Source organism: Triplophysa rosa, linkage group LG7, assembly GCF_024868665.1.
Source record: "Triplophysa rosa linkage group LG7, Trosa_1v2, whole genome shotgun sequence".
Classification (NCBI taxonomy): Eukaryota; Metazoa; Chordata; class Actinopteri; order Cypriniformes; family Nemacheilidae; genus Triplophysa; species Triplophysa rosa.
In genome coordinates, this window is record NC_079896.1 from 16748103 (window position 1) to 16771144 (window position 23042).

At 38.5% G+C, this 23042-nt stretch overlaps 1 protein-coding gene across 1 annotated transcript in view; it reads left to right on the forward strand.

The window, feature by feature from the left end:
- Window positions 1–22002, forward strand: part of LOC130556694 (FERM, ARHGEF and pleckstrin domain-containing protein 2-like) — a 68857-nt gene extending 46855 nt beyond the window's left edge. The window contains exons 8-9 of the mRNA XM_057337932.1: window positions 21387–21534; window positions 21892–22002. Coding sequence (XP_057193915.1) covers window positions 21387–21534; window positions 21892–22002 — 259 coding nt within the window. The remainder of the gene's footprint in view (window positions 1–21386; window positions 21535–21891) is intronic.
- The last annotated feature ends 1040 nt before the right edge of the window (window positions 22003–23042 follow it).

Consider the following 23042-nt stretch of genomic DNA (forward strand, 5'->3'; position numbering starts at 1 on the left):
AAACTTTAAAACCAAACAACAGAATCTTGAACTGAACTTTAGTTGAATATCATGAAAATCCACTGTTTATATGCATTTGTTAAAATTAAAATTACCTAAAAATTAAATTATGATCCAAATTATGTTTCTGTCTAACTGTGATTAGTTCTGCTTTGTGAAGCAATATAGAATGTATATCATGAACAGGATATAAATGTAAAACAAACCAAAATAAGCACTTAAACATTTTCTCAATTGCTTTTGTTTATGGCATTTGTCATGATTATAGTAAGCTGTATCTGAGCCATAAATGTGCTCATATGGAATGCATTAATTCATTATTGTGTCAGGTCAGGTGACAGAAGCAGTCCTGTCATGCTGTGGAGAGTCAGGGTCACAGGTGATTAGGCTTTTAAAACATGATTATGTTATTTGTTGTGCATTATATTAAAGTTACAACAGGGTTGCACTGTTATAGAGGTCTATTAAGCACTCAGTCATACATGCAGTAGTTTTAAAAATGTAAGCATGAATATGTATGTATATGAAAAATAGTTTTATCCAGACTGTACATGTAGTTAAACATACAGTAGTTAATACAGAGTGGCTAATTGTATATTCTGGTTTATTTCTAAGGAAACTGATCTTGTTGTAGACAGCAATAGACAGTGTAGCAATGAGAGTGACAACAATGTGTAGAAAACCATTTCAAATCAAACTTATTTTAAGTATTATTAAATTATTATATTGTTTAATACTGTAAGCCAAGTAAACGGCACTAAACTTTAGTGACAATGCGGCTCTGCAGACCAATTTTATATTCCCACCAATGTCAAAATCCCGGTCTATTGTGCAACACTATATTGAACACTTTCAACAAAGCAGACAAAATCCAGATTAAAAAGGAAACAAATTAGCTGTATTTAAAAACGGGGTCAATTGTGACAGCATGACTTTCTAAAAGTTTTGAGAGAAAAGATAACTTGGATACAGGTCAAAAGTTAGTAAAGCAGCTTTCATGCAAACCTTGCTTCTTAACCAAAGGCTGAACAACTGCATGCTTAAAGCAGTCGGAACCAAACCAGTGCCCAAAGATGAGTTCATCAACAGCTAGACACTTGGGCCGATTACTGGGAATGCTGCTTTTATCATATCTGATGGAAAAACATCGAGTGACGAGGTGGTTGCCTTCATCTTGCTAACAAGATCAGAAAGTTCCATTAAAGAAACATGTTGGAAATTGTAAAAGATAAATGGACTGGACAGCAAGTTCAAACACAGGTCTGGGAGCTGTGAGCCGAAAGAAAAACAGATAGCACTCACTTCATCCACAAAAAATGTAAAAAAATTCTCACAGAGCTCAGCTGACGGCTCCCTAAAAAACTGGGATTTCAGATTAATTACTGAATGTATTGTTGACAATAAACTCCTAGGTCTATGAAAGTGTGTAGAAATCAGGTCAGGTTAGGTATTTTGATCTAGCTGACTTTGCTGCTCTCTGAAATTTAACAAGATTAAGGGAGCTATTAGAACATTTATTAAAAATCTTGACGTGAAACATGACGTCCCAATATTTAACAAACCCTTTATTTATATGTGCCCAAAACACAATGCCTGGTCGCGATTGTGTTGATTGACTTCCAATATAATAACAAAAGAAAAGTACTATAGGTTACAAAACACATTCAAGTCCATGTGTTGTGTTTCGGGTAAATAAAAATGTTCCATGTAGCTAGCACTCTCTGTGCTAACTTCTAACAATCAGCTGCTACCCCTGAGTCTACTTTGAGGTTGTAGTATAGCGCTGTAGTACAGCCCATAGTGTTGGCACCCGTGTGGTACGCAATGAAGATGAAACGCTGATTTCAAAAACAGTACAGTTACATATACAGTTTATGAATAACATAATATAACATATTTTTTTGGCCAAAGTTACCAGAATAAGTTGGTAACCTTGCTTCGAACACGTATGGTTGACTACTTACGATACATAAATCTTTGTACTGATATACGAAGAACATATGGTAACACGGACTACTTTACCTGATCGGTGGACATAGTTTGAACGACGTATCTGGGTCCGTCGGCTTAGTAAACAAACTCGCGTGTATTGAGCTACCAGCGGGAAATCTTTGCGACAGTTTTTACGACACTGCATACAGACAATTCCGCTTATCAACCACGTGGGGCAACAGTGAGCAAAAGTTGCTCGTTGCCGCTTTAATACGAGAACAAGGTATAGACATGTTATATAGGAAAGGTTTCCTTAAATGACTTCTCTTGTGATCTAACGCAACATAAAAATTTTAATTAACTTGACCTTCAAGGGGGGCGGGAGGTGCCGTAATGGTAGGGGAAACACTGGGTTGAATAGCTGTCAGCTGTAAATTTTAAGTACACAATTAGATAATACCAATTTAGGGCAACCAATTACCAAGCAATATGACCTCTAGGGGTAAGCCGAACAGAAAGGGTTGACACCAAAATGTAAGTTAAAATTATAAGAATCTATTTACAATAGATAACAAATAACAAAGAAAAAGACAGGGATTTGACTTCAGGAGCAGACTGTACCAAAATAACAAACCTTTATTTTTAAAGAACTCTAAATTACCTAAAATAAAGGAAGTAGTGTTGCACGATAGACCGGTACTAGAAAAGTACCGCGATACCCTTCTGTTAAAACGATACCAATTTCTCATTTATTTGGTATCGGTACTTTAATGATGTGCGCGTTTCAGAGAAAACGCATCCTGAAACAGCCTTTTCCGTCTGTTCACGGCTTGTCTGTGCAGGAGATGCGCAAAGGGGCATTATAGCAGAGTTAAAGCGTGCGGCAAAGTGCGGACGAAGTCCGTCTGTGCAAAATCTGCGGACCAAAAGAGCCAACATGATCAGCTTGGCAAAGCATTTCATCAACAGACATCCTTTAAAAGTGTCTTTAAAAACTTGTGACAGTGACAGGTAGCCTGAATAATGCTTTGATTTATTTTGTGACAGGCCAACATTACCAGCATTGATAACGCTTTACAACTAGGTTCCATTTCTACACAATAGTTAGCTAACATGAACTAATAATGAGTAATACTTTTACAGCATTTATACATATTAATGGTTCGTTTCAACGGATTTAATAAATATTTAATTATTTAATAAATATTTAAATCAATTTAAAATATTAACAGTTGTATTTGTTAACATTTATCAATGAACTAATATTAATAAACAACTAGATTTGTATTAAGTTACATAAACAAATTTATAAATGCTGTAAAAAGAGATGTATTGTTAGTTCATGTCAGAATGCATTATGTAATGTTTTTAATGAATTGTAATGTATTGAAGTGAATGAATTTAACCATGCTTTAAGGTCTTAGCTAGTATTTATGTAGATTATTTTAAGTTTAAACAGTTAATTTTATCGTTTCACCTTAGCAAACAGCAAACACTGAGACAGGTACACGTTCCCTCCCTGGGAATGAAATGACCACAAAAGGTCATTACATCATAAAAATAAAAAGGTTAGAATTCGGATCAATAGATATTAGACATGGTTAACAAGCTTTGAATGACAAATATTAACTCTACTACAAACGCAATGGTGTAACAATCAGATCAGATCAAAATTGAAAATAGAAAGAGCCGCCTCGTTGCCTCACGGCTCTCGTCCTGCCTTCCTCGTTACAGTGCATTATTCAAACACTTCAAAACTTTTTACATATTTTCTAAGGCATTCTTAGGAAACATGCTTGGTTTCATAAATGTATAATCTTCTAAATTTTAACAGAAAATGAAAAACTATTAGATTGTATATTGCAAAAACATGTTTTAATGAACTAATAACTTGATTTAGGTCCACAGATATTTCAAAAACAAATTTGACATATGACATCAGAGTATCTTTGTTGTCATACGCCAAGGGTTCCTCAAATCTTATACTGGAGGGCCAATGCCATGCAGAGTTTAGCTCCAAAACTGATCAAACACACCTGATCAAGCTAATCAAGGTCTTCAGGATCACTAGAAAATCACATATGAGTGAGTTTGATTTTGGTTTGAGCTAAACTCTGCAAGGCACTGGACCTCCAGGATGGGATTTGAGGAAGCCTGTCATATGTTGATCGGTCTGCACAGCACCTCACGTAGGCGACCATAACTACCGTCTTACTAATAGCTTTGTAGTTTGGTTCGTAGCCAAGTGGTCAAGACACATACTGACATTGAAACTCCTCTGTCAACCTTGACAGCTGTTCATGGTTCATATGCGACAAAAGACTGCTCACTCGAATATGAGGAGTTAAACACAGCGCATCCATATGGATGAGTTTCCTTCCATCTGCTTTTGCAATTGATTATTTAAGCGAGGCAGTACGTTCTGTATAACATGCCGCAGAGCACCTTAACTTTCAACAAAAGCATGTTTCAGTCCAGTCACTTTGAGTTGATGACACTCCTCTGAACTCCTCACAATCCGAGACGTCACTAATGTATCTTTGTTACTAACCCTTGTGCTCTGTTCTAGATCACTTGTGGTGTTCCCGGGTCCGAAGATAGCTTATAAATCACTTGTTATGCAATATTATCACCAAATATTAGATTTAATTAATCAGTCAACTTGTTTTCTTTCATTTAGGATTGGTTTTGCGTTTCTTTTTCAACCGGATTAATGGTAGGCCTAGTCAATCTGAGTTTAGGCACCTCAGTCTTTGACTGAAAAAAGCATTTTTTTAATAATTTTGGCAATTTAAAATAAAATATGACCAAAATGTGCACTGTTGTTCACACTAGCCTACTTTAATCTAGACTAATTTGTGTAACCAGGAAGTTTGTTTTGAAATGCTTTAATTGTGTACAAAATGGCTCAGAATCACACTTGTGGTGTTCCCGGGTCAAAATGACCCACCTAACAAAGATAACTTCACTCAATATGCTTGTCACCCACTGGCATAAAATTACGATACAAGAGGCAGTAGTTGGTTCAACAGAAACATAATATTCTTTATTTCCAAATAAGATCAGGGAAGGGTATGGGGAAAAACTATAACTCAGGTTTATCCTTCTTCTTGGAGTATTCTTGTAAGCTCCGTTTAGGTCTGCAATGGAAGCAGAAGAGATGAAATATTGGAGGAGTTCAGTCTACTCGCATCTCCTTCCGTGGCTGGGTTCTCCCGTTGTTGGGTTGTAGTGAGGTCTCTGCCTTACTTGGGCTCAGTGTCAAGACGTTTTTCAGCTCCCTCTCGTCTCTCTATCTGCGGTTGTTTTGTTCTCCTTTATGCTGTGGCTGATTGTCTGACAGTCCACACCGGCGACTTCTCGTCAGAGGGGAGAGACAATGTTGACTCACCACATGCTATATCACCAAATATTGGATTCAATCTTTTTGCCGACTTGTTTTCTTTCATTTAGGACTGGTTTTGTGTTTCTTTTTCAAACAGATTAATTGTAGGCTTTAATAGCTGTAACCCTTAAAACTAACTGTTTTCCTGATGCCACCGGGGTGGCGGTTGTGCTGATGGCTTGGGCCAGTCATCGCTGCTTGCAGCTATATTTAGTATTCTTTTTCAATCATTCTGGCCTTTTTTTGGTCCCTTTACATGCTTAAAAAATCTTGAATAATTGGCACACATATAGGAAGGTGCAGTCATTAGGACCGGGCAGAGACTGGTACACGGGCATTGCAGAGGAGCTCTACAGCACCCCCTGGAATCCGGTGGTCAATATCTCATGCATACTTGCACATATAAATATGAAACTTGGTACACATGTAGAGCTCATCGTGCCAAACAACATGAAGTCGGCTGTTCAGAGTTTTGGAAAAAACGCATGCTCTGGAATTTCTTCACTCAATTGCCACCAAAATCAGTCAACGTGATCTCAAGACATTGGGGATGCAAAACTGTGAAGGGATTTTTGATATATCGAACGGTTTTACCATGGCAAGGGAATGAAATTATGGCGAGAAATTATAACTTCAGCAAACATTGTCTGATTGTGATGAAAATTCAGCAGTTTGTACTTGGTATGAGGCTGATCACATAGATGCAGTGGTGGACAGTAACGAAGTAAATTTTCCTGAGTACTGTACTTAAGTACACTTTTTGAGTATCTGTACTTTACTTGAGTATTATTTTTTCTGAGTACTTGTACTTTAACTTCACTACATTTGAAAGTCAAATATCATACTTTTTACTCCACTACATTTATAAAAAGGTCCAAAAGTAGAAAATGGTTTCTGTGCAGCGGGGTTTCCTGTGTGCGCAATTTATCTGGCTTGCGATCTGCCAGGACCTTTTACTGTTGCCAAGTATTTCAGTTTTTCTAAGCTCGCGGTTTTCCGGCAAGCTTTGAATGGCCATTTGGCAGATTTTTTTAACGCAAATCTGGCAACTCTGGGATCTTCCCCGCTAAACTAATGTAAACGTTGGCGCTGCTACACCGTTGATAGCGCTCTAAAAAGGCAAATAGACCATTAAAAGACGAAAAAGGCACATGTTAAAGTGTAGTGTAATCATGTGTGGGTTACGATCAGTCAAAGATCGTAGAAACATTGTCATGAAAATGATCGGCAACGGCTAAACGGTAAATAAGCATCACATACACCTTGAGCTACGCGTGCATGTTAACTTCTGATCTGCTGCTATATCATTTAAAGCGATTTGGAAAATGAATGATGTTTTTACTGAAGTTACTATAGTTGAAGTATTTCTGTTGAAATAAAAACAATAGAACCCTACATAAAATGTAATGGATTTAATGGTTATAATGGGAATTGTATTATGGATACTTGTTGTCTACTTGTATGTGATGGATTCTATTGATGGGATGGTAAATCCTATTGGAATAAAACCCAAAACACACTACAAAGAGGAATTTAATTTAAAAATCTCAAAAAAATCAATGTTTTTTTTCAGCAGGGATGGTATTTGCAGTAAAACCACAGTATCCACAAATTTACCATTTTCTAAATATAGGAACCATACTCCAATTAATAATCTTTAGTAAAACCACAGCAACTAAAAATACCATAGTTTCATTATACTAGCTATAGTTTATGTTTGTAGTTAAATGATGGTAACACAAATGGTAATAAATCCAACAAACACATGGCTTCTACACTTTACTATTTACAAGAACCTTACTACTTACTGGTAAATTGCTGCTAAAACTGGTAAAGGGAATATACAAAATAAAAGAACACTGCTCATAATTACATATAAGCCTAGGGGGCTAATGAGGATAATTAGGCTAAATGATCATACAGGATTATATCTAAACTAAACATATATGCGCTAAACATATAAAGCTCTTACAGGAGTTGCTCACTGCAAAATTTGCCCCCATTGACTTTCCATGGTAGGAATAAAAATGACTATGGAAAGTCAATGGGGGCAAATTTGGAAGTGAACTACTCCTTTAATACAACTGATACTGTGAGCTACTCTGTGTATTCAGTAGGTTGCTTCAGAGGCATAAGGTATACGACAATAAAACAATGCACAACTGACATAAAGGAAATTTACTTTTAATACTTGAGTACTTTTAAAAGCACGTACTTCTGTACTTTTACTCAAGTAAGAATCTGTCTTTACAACTTTTACTTGTAGTGGAGTAATATTTGACCAGTAGTATCTGTACTTTCACTCAAGTAAGGAAGTTGTGTACTTCGTCCACCTCTGCATAGATGTGACTATTATGAGTCAAAGTTGTAGTGCCACCAACTGGCAGTCATTTTTTTAATGCTTTGAAATCAGGCTCTTATTTTTACCTGATTTGCTTTACATGTCACCTTAATAATGTCAAATAGCAGATGTGAAATCTATTGCACCACTTTTGAAAAAGTGGGGGGTTCATTTTTCTTAGTCACCAAATTTGGTACATATATTCTTCTCATCAAGCCAGATAACTTTCTAATTTACAGTCATTAGCTACGACCAAGAGGAAGTTGGCTATTTTGTTTTGAAAGTGGATTTTTGGAAGAAAACAAGCTCTTAGTGAAGGCATACTTCTCCTAGGAGAATTGTCCAAATAGCACCAAACTTTGTCAACATGATGCCATAATACTGAAGATGCTGGATATCTTTAACAATGTTGCCATGGTGATATTTTAAAGTGACAGTAAAAAGGATGTAATACTAAGGTTATCCATCTGAGTAAGGATAAGCAATCTTTTCATCCTAATCATCTTTCTGCTGTGACTGTTTGCTATATTTAAATTGACAAACAGACAAATACAAGTTAACTGTACTAGTACTGTGTACTTGTATGTACTGTACTGATAATATATATATAATATGTAATGTTTTTCACAAATGCTTATAGATAATTAAAACCATCTATAGAGCATTAAATATTTTGGTAACACTTGCATTAACTAACATGAACTAACAATGAACAATATACTTTTACAAAATTTATTCATCTTTGTTAATGTTAGTTGATAAAAATGTTCATGTTTGTTCATGGTACAGTAACTAATGCACCTATAGTGTAACCCTTTCATTACTGTATCCCTTAAAACCAGACTGCCAGAAGGGTTACTGTAAATGAGCCCGTCATTGCTGCTTTGCAGCTAAATTTAGTGTTGTTAGTTTGTTAGTCTTGTTTGCGTTAGTTAGGAGTCAAGCTACGAAGTGGCGTAGACACCTATTGCTTCCGTTAATGTTCTTATTATTCTGCTCCTTCTTCTGCCATGGAAGTCTGTGGCAGCCCATAGAACCGTACATGGGATAGTTGTGAAATTTGTCACACACGGAGGATAGTCTGAACTGTTACCATGGCAAATATGGAGTCTCTAACCCAAACTCCATAGCTTCACCAAGAGTCCAAATATAAAACAGTCCTGCTTCACATGTCCAAAATATTTCCTCGGTCTGCCGAAAATCTCTACGAAACTTGGTACGGTTCATCAAGGAGAAGTTCTGAGAGGACTTTAGGCCAGCGCCCAGTCCAGCCGGCGTCCAGTCCTGTGTCCAGTCGGCGATCCAGCCAGAGTCCCAGCCGGAGATCTAGCCGGCGTCCCAGCCGGTACAGCAGCTGGTCTTCCAGCCGGCGTCAAGCCCTGTCCAGCCGGCCTTCCAGCCGGCGTCAAGCCCTGTCCAGCCGGCCTTCCAGCCGGCGTCAAGCCCTGTCCTGCCGGCGTTTCAGCCGGCGTCAAGCCCTGTCCAGCCGGCCTTCCAGCCCGGCAGCCAAGCCGGTGCCTGGGAAACTCCCAGGGTCAAAGACTGCTTCCCCCAGGACTCCCCCTAAGTCCCCCAGGACTCCGCGCCCTCGAGCGCAGCCGGGGACTGGGACTATTCCCCCCACCCTTTTGGACTGCTCCCTATGGGCCCTTGTTTGGCCCCACCCCCCCTCCCATGTTTGTTGTTTTTGTTGGCTCACCCTAGTCCTGTTGTTGGTTTGTCGTGTCTACCATTGATTTTGTTTTCCATGTTTTGTCTGTTTTTGTCATTGTCTCAGTCGGTCCTGTCTCGTCCGTCTACCCCTTGGTGAGCACCTGGAGGTGCTCATTAAAGGGGGGGCTTCTGTCATGGTTCTGCTTCTTTTAGTCTTGGATTTCCTGGTCCTGTAGCAGAGCCATAACAAAGCCTTTGGTTATGTGTGGAGGGAAACATATTATTGTCCTTTTGACAATAATATGCGTTCTCTCCACTGTCTCGTCATTGGCCCCGCTCCTCTCGTTTCCTTGTGATCTTTCCCTGAGTGTTTGATTACCCACACCTGCCCCATGTCGTTATCCCTCGTTTGTCTTCCCTATAAATGTCCTCATGTTTCTTTGTCCTGTGCTCATGTAATGTATGTGTATCGTGCCTGTCAGTGTTCCTGTGATCCTGTTTTGCTGTTTAAAGAACCCAGTCCATTATTAGTGTTTAGTTTAGTTTGTCAAGTTATGTTTAGTTAAGTGTTATGTTAGTTTAGTCCAGTCCAGTTTATTTTTTCCTGTCAAAGTTGGTGTATTATTTATTCTGTTACTGTCGGTTTTTCCCCCATTGTGGGGTTTTTGTTTTGAAAGAATAAAGATCGTGTTAACCCCTTCATCCACTGCCTGCCTGCGCTTGGGTTCTTCTCTCCACGCTCCATTCGTGACACCTAATGACATTTTGACATTAGGCCTACACCATAGAGTAAACCACTAAATGCTCCGTGTTTCCTACGCTGGTTTCATCTCGATCGGAGTAACAGTTGCAAAATTGTTCGCGATTGTTGTTTTTTTGCACTAAATCACACTACAGGCCAAACATGGCATGTTTGGTAACGTTGGACTCGGCAAGGATTCGGAAATCTAAGGACAAGACTCCCACAAAACTCCGTCAACCGCAGACAAAGTTATAGGCCTGTAAATATATTTACACACCACTAGGTGGCGCTGGTCCGAAACTTTACAGGCTCTCTCAGGGCATGGTGCTGATGACCCATACCGAATTACTACACTCCATACGATTCTTTATCCTGGGTATAGAGTCCTTTGTAGTTTCCACTTCCCGATCAGGTTCTCCCGTCAACCGCCCGTGTAAGTCTGTGAGTCTCTCCTCGCCTGTATGCTGCTTTCCTCCTTTTATCCGCTCTCTCCGCGCCCTTACTGGAATTAGATACAGGTGTTGATTGTTTGCACGTGTCCCACTTACTCCCTGCTCGTCTCCCGGCTCTCTCTCCCGTTGCGTACCTCGCTAAACCACGCCCCCCTTGCCACAATGTAAATTAATAAACTCATAGACAAAATATTACAATGTCTAAGGTAAAAAGGAAGAAAAATTTCCCCCAGAAAACATTTTCTGTCAGTCATTCAGTCAATCAGTATGTTACTGAAACTTTTCTAGTGTCTCCCTACTGCACAGCTAATTGTTGAATTCATTGTATCATTGTATATAACATAAGGCTGCTCTTTCTATAAGGAATCATTTTGATTCTATTTTTTTTCTTTGTCATTCTCTTAGGATCTCCTCCCTTCTGTGTGAATCATTGTTAATTTTCTCTCTATAGATCCGTGTGCGCTCTCTTCCATTCATTTTCTCCCTCAATTCTTTGTCTCAAAACCAAAGAAGTACAGCATTTTATCTATTTTCATGACATTTTCTGCAAAAAAACTGCAATTAATGTAACCATTCAATTTGAGAACAACACAAATTATAAAAAAATTATAAGACATGATTTAAACAATTATTATTAAATTGTTTTAAATGCTTTTAAAAAAGACCTTGTCCTCTTGTGTGATAGTACAGGTGTCACACCAGTGGACATTGTCCGTCACACTAGTGGACATTATCTGTCACACCGAAGGATGTTTTTATTGATGTATTATTTTTATGCTCTTCTTTTTAATTCATAAAAGTTTTAATTGACTGAACCATGCTTGAGACAGATACACCATAGGACAATTTTGGGATTAGGCTAAAAAAAAAATCTAATAACAAAGCAGTTTTGTAACAACAGGTCCATGTAAGATAAAGATATGCTTAACCATTTACTGTATTTTAATGAAGAAAATACTAATCATATTAATTTTTATGTGACAGTGAAAATGCCATGTCATTTCAACAACCTATATATACAGTATATATGCGTTTTGAGCTGTCCTCTTTGTAATGCAGTTCGGGTGCATATAATCTGAAGCTTTGGCTGTCATGGCCAATAAAAATAGCCATGTCAGTGGCTATGTAAGGTTGTGATTGTAATCCAGTAGCTCTGGCCTCTTTATTAGCCATATGGCCACAAGGTAGGGGAGGGGCTTAAGCAGATTTAAAGGATGAGCAAAATTAGAGTACACTGCAATTGCCGTCCATTAGCCAGAACGTGGCACGAGATTACTCCAATGAGTTGGCCTCCCACACAGTTTGCTAATCATTTTCCCGTACTTTTGTAAATTGCTTTGGATAAAAGCGTCTGCTAAATGTGAATGTAGAGAGATTATGTATCCTAGAACTTCTGCAATACTTGATTAATGGAGAGAGTACATGTAATTTAAATGATTGTTCTGCAAAATGTGTATCTGTGGTTTATGTGAAACTTTGTTTAACCATCTTCAACAGCACTCATGGAAGAAGAGATTCTCTCAGAGAATCGGGGTTATGTTAGTAACCTAATGTTATCTTTCTAACACTTGTTCGGTATCTCACTATAGGATATAGATAACTCCTGTATTGTCAGCATATTGCCAATATGCTGACGGAGCTGGTAAACAGTGCCTTGCAAAAGTATTAATCCCCCTTCATTTTATTCACATTTTGTTATGTTGCTGCCTTATCTTAAACTACTTTAAATTATATTTTTACATTAATCTACACTCCATGCACAATAATGTCAAAACAAAAAACAGATTTGTGACTTAGAATTTTAGCTAATTTATTAAAGCTAAAAAACTGTAGGGGATTCAATGAGCGATAGTATTATTTAAACACGATTCTCCACCAAATTTGTAAGAATCATCATGAGCTTTGATCACAATTATAAGTAATATATTCTCCACCACCCTTTGTAAGGGAAACAAATGTAAACCCAAATTGGGATTAATTATGATCAATTATACTTATCTGGATCAAATTCATGATTTGGGGAAATCACGAGCAGGTAGCAAGAATCTGCATGTTTAGGGACTCCGGATTATGAGCATGAACTAAAAACAACGTCACGTGTGACATAAAACAGGACTTTATTACCTAGACTAGACACACACTAATCTTACATACACACACATACAGTTCAGCATTGGAAGAAGGTTGAAGTTGAAGCAGAGAGAAGAACAGAGCATTGATTTATGGCAGTATTTGATATTCAGAAGATCAATAGCCTGAACAAAACATCAGTTTCCTACTTGTATAGCGCCTTTGTTAAAAGGATTAATGATGCTCTATGCATCCATAAATAAGACTAAGTTCTGATACTTGCATGTCTTGCCCATCAAAAGAAAGAAAGTGTCCTGATGCAGTTTGTTGAGGCTCCAGTTGATTTTGGCTGGAAGTGATCAGAGAGAACCAGTTTTATGCAGAGGATCTGTATCTGGAAAGACGAGGCCGCAGCCTGGCACAAACTTAGGGGTCCAGGTGAAGTCTTCTTCTTGTCCATCCTTTAGAGATCGTTCTACCCTTGTAGAGGTGGCACGGACAGAACCCGAACAAAAAGAAAAGCAAAACGCAAGAAGAGAGAGGAGAGAAAGAACGACGAACCAGATAACGGAAGAGACTGTGGTCTCTTTTAAGCTTTAAGGATGTCGCATCCTACAGATGTGACTTACCCAATCAGGAGATGGCACCTTTGGAGGGAAAGTTAATTGTCTTTTTCTTCCAAAATTGTGTTTTGCATGTGGAAGCTGATTGTATGTTCACTAAGAAAACTTCTAAGAGTTTGATAAAACTAATATGAAAAGAGTTTAGTTTGTTCATCCTGGCTACACTCTGGAAAGTCAATTTTAAACTGCCACATGTTTTCCAAATCCACGACTTAAAATCTATTGACTGTGACCTCTGGATGAGCACAGTCCCTCACATTTTCACTGTCTCCAAAGAGTGGTCCATTCACAGTCCATCCTAACATAGTCCTGATTGCGTAGGGTCTATCATTCACACTGCGGATAACCTCCAGTGGTTCCAATGCTTTAGGAATGTTTGTTCCAATTAGTAACTCAATTCCTGCATTAATTTCTGGTAAATGAACACTATTTAGATGAGGCCACCTTTGCAGATCACGTTCTTTGGGTATATTCCCTTTGTGAACAGGCATACTTTCTTGGGTATAGACTCGATGCAATTCGCAGAAGTCAGTACTATTTACACCTGCTACCTCCATTCCAGACAGACCATGACTACTTACAATCTTTTCTTGTCCCATAGTTCATAACAGAATCTGCACTTTGGTTCCTGTAAGATTCAGTTTTCTCATTAAACTCTCAGTGCAAAACACAGCTGTGCTTCCTTGATCTAAAAATGCATATGTAGTGACAATTTTGCTGCCTTTCTTGGCCTTAATCTGAACAGGCACAATTGGGAGTTTACAATCAGAATCACCAGCCCCAGTAAGACCACTTGAAACCAAAACATCATTCACTATCATCTTTGGTTTCTTCTCAATTGTATCTGTACCCTTTTCCTTGGGAAAAATATGCAGCAACGTAGGATGTCTAAGACCACAAACATCACAACAAAGACGTTTTCTGCAATCTTTACTAATATGACCGGTACACAGACAACCAAAACACACCACTTTCCTTCAAGAAACCAATCTTCTCCTTGCGAGATTGTTTTCTTAACTGAGGACATGTACCCAATGTATGTTCACCTCCACAGCAAAGACATTCTTCCTTCTCCAAACCAATTTTTATCTTTCTTGTATTTTCAGGTTCACTTCCTTTGCTTGCAGCAACAACAGTGATATCAAATCCAGAATGAGATTGTAATTTAGTTCTCTTAGCATCCTTGTTCATTATTACAGGGACATCTAGTATATTTCCAAACACTGGATCTTTTAGAACTTTAACTTGATGTTCTATAAAGTTGACAATATCAATGAAGTAAACTCTACGTTTGTGTCTTTCTTGTAGCTCACAAACCACTGTTCTCCATTTATCTCGAAGTTTGTAGGGTAATTTCATTATAATGGCCATCATATTGGCTGGCATGTCCAACTCATCCATATATTGCACTTCCTCCATAACATTACAACAGCCAATAAGAAAAAGACTGTATTCTTGCAAAGCATTACCATCTTCAGATTTAATTTGAGGCCATGAAAGAGCTTTGTTCTTGTAAGCAGATGCAACTTTCTGCTCATTGCCAAAATGTTCTTGCAAGCAGATGCAATGTTCTGCTCATTGCCAAAATGTTCTTGCAACAAAGTTTTGGCTTTCATATATCCATTGTGTGGATTGATATGCTGACAACTCTGTATCAATTCTCTTGGAGGACCAACAGTATATTGTTCAAGGTAATACAGGCGATCACTATAGTTATTACTCTAGTCTTACTAATTACTATCACTATAGTCTTACTCTCAACAGTATTTTTAAAGGCTCTATGAATGCATGATACCGTAATGGGTCACCATTAAACACTTTCAGATCTCTTTTGGGTAACGATGGCAAGCATTGTTGTTTTACGGGGAAGTCGTGGCCTAATGGTTAGAGAGTCGGACTTGTGACCAGAAGGTTGCCGGTTCGATTCCCAGGGCGCTGCAGTGATAGCTGCCCACTGCTCCGGGTGTACGTGTGTTCACCACTTGCTGTGCGTGTTCACTACTCTCTGGATGGGTTAAGTGCAGAGGTCACATTTCGGGTATGGGTCACCATATCTGACTAATAGGTCACTTTCACTTAACAAGAGCGTTGTTATTTCATTTTGTTTTTTCATTATTTCCAAAATGTTGCTCTGATTATTATTGCTGTAATCGACTTGTGTATTGAATGCATTTCCTGGCATCCCCTGCCCTGCTATTTGACATCCAGATGATCCTTGTTGCACTGTATTAGGTTGTGAGAGTACCCTCTGTTGTACAGTTCTATCTTTTGGCCTTGCTCCAGACTTCAAACAGTCATGCATTGAATCTTGCTTCTTTGCAGACATTTGAGGAACAAATGATTTAGCACAGGCATCAAAACTTTTTATTTTTCTTTGGTGTGACAATAACTTAGAATTATTTTCTCCAGAACGCCCAGATGTATTACTCGTCACACTGTGAGATTTTAAAACATTCAACTTGGCCATTTGAACTTCAATTTCTCCTTGCAGACTAAATTGTTATTTCCTTTTTCGTAATTGTTGCTCTTGATCCTCCAATTCATGTTTTCTTTCAACAATTTCCCCCTTGCCTTTAATGCAGCCAACTCAGCCTCTGCTTTGAGACGTACTGAAGAAGTACTTCTCCCCACATTTGACACACTGTCGTTAGGTTTGACATCATCTTGTAAGTCATCTTCTGCCATAACAATAGATGAAGCATGAGCAGTCACTTGAGGAGCAATATACTCTTCCTGTGGTACACCAACATCAGATTGGACAGAAATAACATTTTGCAAAGATCCTTCTGATTCAATCAACCACTGTGTAACTGTTTCTGTAAATGCATCACTGTATTTTATAATACTCCAGAACCATTCATTTTGTTTTTCCAACTCAGTTTCAGGAAGTAGAGGAATTACCATGTCATGCAATTTGCTGGCATCTTCACAAAGCTGAACAAGACTTGTAAGCAGCATTTGCACTTTAGAGGCATTCTCGTTTCTTGTCATCAGACCTTTAATCTCTGGAATCAGTCCTTTAATTTTTTTCAAATTTGTTTTTCGTTCCTTTTGCAAACTTTCAAGCCTGTTTAGACAATGCTTTTGCAGTGAGTTTAATCTCTCTTTTTCTTCCTTCCATGGCAGTAATGCTATCGGCACTCACTTTACTCATATTTGTCTGCTTCCCGTCAACAATACTCAAACATTGCATCGTCATAACCTTTAAGTTAACAACATCACAACGAAACGCAAACAAGCACCATCAACTCCATAAACATCATGACATCTATTCATACAAAAACGGACCGCCAAACAACAAACTTTACATGCCAGAGCTCTGGACAAACCTGACAAAAGCCAAACAACAAACAACACCGCAATCCCACGATTACCCCCCATGGATAAACATAACCGGTTCAAACAGCAACTGATTAGCAAAAAAAAAAAACAGCCGCCTTACCTATACGGTGCTTGTTTCTCCTAAAAGCTTTGCTGATTACTTTCCTTTGATGTATTTTTGCGGCTATAGAATTCTCTTCTCTTCCTGTTGAGCAAGCAAAATCCTGTACTCCGCAAGGCGATGTATAATCCATTCAATGCGTCCGCTGAGAAGTGATAGTTCTTTGTTGACATAATGTAGCGCAGGGGTCGGCAACCTTTTTGAAGTGCTGTGCCATTAATTTTTTTCATGGCAACCACTGTGCCATTTTAACATCAATGTTTAGTTTTACATGTAATTGTACCACAATATTATTATTTTTTAGATTGACACTATTCGTATACTTATACTAAATGGCTATAAAACACAAAACAGAAAAAGAAAAATTTTGAATAGACTATCATCTTTATTTTTCAATAAAACAAAATTGCACAGATTTCTTTAAAAATTGAAACTGTTTATACAAAACATTTTGCTCCTTTGAAAGGAAGATAGCAAGAGTATAAAACACAAATAGTATTGGAATCCAGTTCTAGTGCTGCTTTTTCACATGTGTTATAGTTACCATCTTTATTTTTAAAACCACGTATTTGCACATATTTCTTTAATAACTGAAACTGTTATATATGTATATAAAACATTTTTTTAGAACAAAATGCAGAGCAGCAAGAGTTTGGAAAACAAATATACTTGAATCACGTTTTAATGCTGCTTTTCAGTGTTAAGCCAAGGAATACCAGCATGGCCCAGTGTATGCTAATGCAAGATTAAACAGATGTACAGTTCTTATAAATACCAGTTAGTGTGAGCCCTGGTCCTGTTTTCCTTTGCTGAGCTCTGTTATCTTGGGAGTGTAGTGCGTCACCTTAAGTTTCACGCATGCTTCGGAATGATCAACAGTCAAGCGATTGCGAGAGGGACAGAGCACATTGTTCATGTGTGAAAATATTTGCTCGCAGAGGTATGTTGATCCGAAAACCGTCAGCAAACCCAAAGCAACTCTTTTGAGACAGCAGAATTTTTCTGGCAATGATGCCCAGCATGTAAAAATGCAAGATCCCTGATTGTTCACTGCTGTGGTTTCCAACTCCTTGCGGAGTTCTGCAAATTTTGTCATCCAGAGTGCTGAACTCTTGAGCTCAATTAGCTGCATTTCCATGTCCTGTGTATCCATCCACTCTATCAGAGATGCATCGAATTCGTGTCCATCGAAGCTTGCAGGCTTAATCAAAAAAGGGAACATTGGTCCATATTTCCGAAAGTCCCCAAAACGTGTTGTGAACTCCAATTCGAGTTCGGACATGTATTTGGATATTTCACTCGTGTTAACGCTGCACTGCGCGGACAGCTCCCGTACATGTTTGAAATATCGGAATGTGGAGGTAGCGATATCCCTTGAGAAAACTGCCAGCTTTGTCAATAAACGCAGCCCATGTTTCGAACATGTTCAAAATGGTGTGTTCTGCACCTTGGAGTCGGAGATTTAGCTCGTTCAAGTGGCCTGTGATATCAGTGAGAAACATGACTTTCAAAACCCACGTCTCATCTTCGAGTTCAGTGTAGACTTGGCCTTTTTCAGCTAGGAAGGCTTTAATACTGTCAAAGCAGCCAACAAATCTCTCCAGAACTTTACCACAGCTTAACCATCTAACCACCGAGTGGAGAGGAATATCTTTGTACGTGCAGTCCATTTCCTCGAGAAGGGACTGGAACTGTCGGTGTGTGAGGGAAGATCGCTTAACTATGAAATTAACAATCTTTACAACTGTAGCCATAACGCTATTAAGATCTGAATTTGACATTTTTGCACACAGGTTCTCTTGGTGTATTATGCAGTGTAATTTTATAATGGGGTGACCCACTTTTTCCTCAATTAATTTGACAGCTCCTTTCTGTTTGCCAAGCATGGCAGGGGCTCCATCTGTTGTAATTGCAAAAATTCTTCCGATGTCAACCCCTCGCTCCTCAAAGTGCTCAAAAAACGTCTTGGCAATGTCTTCCTCTTTTGTTGTGTCAGTCATTGATTTTAGGCAACAGAGTTCCTCTCTTACATTCGAATCACAATATTTTGCCATGATTGCCAAACATGGTATGTCATTTATGTCCACACTCTCATCCAGCGCAACACTAAACACCATTGCATCCTTCAGCCCAGCTGTTTGCTGCTCAGTGACACTTTCTGCCATTTCTTCTATGCGTCCCTGAACAGTTCTGGCTGACATGGGAATATCTTTGATTCTCGATATAATAGTCTCTTTGTTAGGTAACCCATCAAACAAGACCTCTGCGCTAGAGAGGAAAGCATCCTTAATGTACTCCCCGTCAGTGAATGGCTTTCCGTGTTTCGCAATGCAATGAGCAAGTCGGTAACTTGCTTCAGAAGCATTATTTTTCAATCTAGTAAAAACACGAAGACTGCCGGTTTGTTTCTCATAACTGGCGCTTAACGCTGGAAGTACGGCACACAACATTTTCTAAACATAAAGTGCATACAGCACGATCTTTTTGAAAAACAAAACCAAATTCTTCTCTCCAAGAGGGCTGAAATGACCGAGCGTCAGTTTTTGCCTTCTTTTGCGTAGTAGCCATTTGTGAACCTCGTCTGAAGTTCAGCACCACAGTGAGCGCAACTACACAATCGATGACACGTGACCTCTAAAGCACAGACAACTTTATGTAAAAGATGTTGATTACGATTACAGATTAACAGGCAATTTGTCATGCGAATACGACCAGACGTTCAATATTTTTTTAAACTTCACAAACACTAGTTTTGTATTAAATACATCATTTATCTAAATGTGCTTGGCGTGCCATTGATTTTCCCTCGACGTGCCAATAGTGGCACGTGTGCCTTAGGTTGCCGACCCCTGATGTAGCGGCTACTCCGTCATTTCCAACAGCCGCTGAGAGACTGAAACAGGAATTCCATGCATTTGCGACGCAACAAAATACCCGTGAGGCAAAACATACTCGCAATCTTCTTTTTATTGCACGGACTGATATTTCTTGATTTAATAAACTATTTGTATTTTGAAGTTGGTCAACAAAGAATACATCCTTCCTGCTCACCCCCTCTCCCCCCCAATTAAGGGAGCAGGTGATTAATATTACCATTCTCACTTAATCCCGTGACCCTCCACCATGATCACGTGACATAGGAAACTTTTATTTTATGTCTACTTCATAGATTAATGTATTTTTTATTTAAAGTAGTTTAAGATAAGGCAGAAACATAACAAAATGTGATTAATATGAAGGGGTATAAATACTTTTGCAAGGCGCTGTATAAACGAGTGAATAAGGATCAATAATCTATAAAGTGCCAGCCGATTGCTGGGGGTGTCTGCCCCTCATAAAAAAACTCCCCAGTAATCATTGTACATCCCGATCACTCACCCCTAGGACCGAGTGAGTGAAAGAGGGTTCTGTCACATCCAATTTATGGAAACAAACAAATGTGTGCGGAGAAGACCAGCTGGCTGCCACACAAATTTTCCTGTATCGAAATTCCTTTCGAGATCTATATTTGCGTTAGTGTAACATAACTCGATAGAATCATCTCTGGATCTTGAGATATCTGAAATATATGTTAAACAACGTGTCGTCTCTGTGAAGAAGGTATTAAGTATTATAAATGTGGAAGTAAACAATACAAAATTTGTGACAGCTACTAATTAGATTTAAATATAGACTTGGCCTACCATTGGGTCCTTTTGGAACAACATATATGGTGCTTGATGTGGTTGGCTGGGGCTCTATGACATCTCCTGAAAGCTCTAGCTCACTCTCTTTCTCAGAGTCAGAGCTCTCTGTGTCATCCCTCAATTCATCTATTGCAATAACAAGTAACATTAGTGTATAATCACAATAAAAATGTCATCACTATCAAAAAAGGAAACGTGAATAAAAAGTCAAGCTTATTTTGACAAAATAATTTATTACAAGCTGAAGCTAAAGTTTGAACTGGACATGTGACTGAGTGAATGTCTGCTGAATTATCAAACCTGTTGATACAGATACAGCGACTTAACTTTCAAAATGATTTCTGAAAACAAAATCCAGATGCTTAGTCTTAAAACTTACTTTATATACGAAATTTCCTTATTCTTCTGTTACTCTCATCACTCTCGTCCTTGATTCATTTGAAAGCTGTGCGGCACCGCCGCCGAACGTCAACCGCACGCTTTTTTCAACAAGTGGTGAAGTGAGATCTCAATCAGCATTAAACCGCCCAATAAAATTTGAGGTGACACTCGGGGTGGCCAATTACCTAGGGCACTCCTATGACTCTGCTTCTGGGGGCCGGTCGGCGTTTTTTTGCCGCAGCCGCCACGTAGGACTACGGGGGTGTGTTCCCTGGATGCTGTGGTGGACGGGCAGGACTCGGGACATGCGCAGGTTTAAATCTGCAATCACGCATATCTCCTCCCAGAGCACCGGGTTTGGAGATCTGGAGTCCAGCTGATGACCCATTTCCTCGAGTAACTCCGCTTGGTATGCCATGAGGAGGGATGTCATGTTCAGAGAGTGGATGGCTGATAATGATGAAACGGCAGTGGCAGCTTATTTGCAGGGAGGCGGGACTCCCTTACCGCTGCTGTGATTGGTCTGCCATGACTGGCAGACATGGTTTCATTGGTGCTTCCGCAATTGGTCACGCCAGAGGCGTGAGATACTGTGTTAGAAAGAGAACAAATAGATTTACACACACTGTAAATGTGAATTGCATATTAAATATCTTTTGCACATTCTCTATTCTTATAGTGGGGAAACACCAGCAGAATCAGATTTCCAGGTTCTGGAGATTGCTCGTAAACTGGAGATGTATGGGGTGCGCTTCCACCCTGCTGCTGATCGAGAAGGCACCAAGATCAACCTATCTGTAGCCCACATGGGCCTGCAGGTCTTTCAGGTACAGGAATGCTATGGGAGACTGTATGTTATTGTAACTTTAGTTATTGTTGTGAATGTCAATGTGTAACCTTGTAAAGTAGTAACCTTGGTAAAATCGTGTACAACACAGCTTTGGCAAGGGCAATATGCTTATTGACTGGTATCTTATAAGTAACCTACTGCCAAGTAATAGAACTCATAAGATGAACTGTGCGTGTTTAAAAATTGTGAAGTAGTGTAAATATTAAAGACTGCATTAATATAGAAACTCAGTTGTGTGGTCACTTGTATGTATATCAGTTTTTTTACAACTGCTTTAAACTTCCATCATCTAATCAGATTTGTTTTATAACTTTTATTTGTCACTTCATTTTAGGGCAACACCAAAATCAACACATTCAACTGGTCCAAGATTCGGAAGTTGAGCTTTAAGAGGAAAAGATTTCTAATTAAACTCCACCCAGAAGTTCATGTGGGTATCAAATAAATGTACATTTAACAACCTGTAGCCACTAGGGTTGTCACTGTACCATAAACATATATTACGATAGTATACCAGCTGAAGTATCGTGATACTTTAAGTAGTATCATGATGCTGTACCATGTTCCTAATCGAAATCTAGAAAATTAAACAAATTTCCTTAATACATAGATGTAAATGACACATTTTGTTATTACTATAGTAAACTGTATTATACTGTACACTACAATATTTTGTAGCATTAACTATAGTAATTTGATAAATTGCAGCAAATACAGTAGATAGTCAATCAGAATTCTCTCTACCACCATGTTGAGTGCCGCCAATGGGGAAGGGCGGCAGTTAAAAAAACATTTAAAATGTGAAACTAGTTCGTGAAATTGTGAAAATTTCCGCCAGGAGGCACAAAGGGAGAGTTTTCACCTTCAGTACTTAACCACATGTACTGTGAAACAGTGAAATTCAATGTGATAAATTACTTATTACATGACAGGAGGCAACACATTAAAGATTAAAACAAGAGTTATTCAAGTTTATAATATAACAAAAAAGCAATATAGTCTGAGAATTGAGCCAAATGCAGGACATAGTAAAGTAATCATTAAATCATTAGAACAAATGTGTTATGATCACAGAAGTTCATTTAAGGATAATTTTTTTCTGCCAGTCTAAAGCGGCTGCATATGCATGAGAGTTATAAGAATACAGCACTGTCTTTTCTGTCCTTATAATAGCATACTGTTGAACCATTTGATTGTTTTTAAAAAGTTCCATAACCACAGTTTAATACGTCCGTAGTCGCTAAGCTTTTATAATAAATGTATCTTTATTTACGGAAGATCTCCTTTCCACCACAGCGCAAACGCAATGTTCAATATGAAATTTTATACAATTGTTTTTAATTTTAAGCTCATTTATAAACATTACCATGAGCAATCATTTTACACTAAAATATGGTACTTGTGCGTCAGTGAAAACCATGTACAGATCACATTGTTCACGCAGGAGTGGGCAGTTTGCACCAAGCTACATAAATATGCCTATGA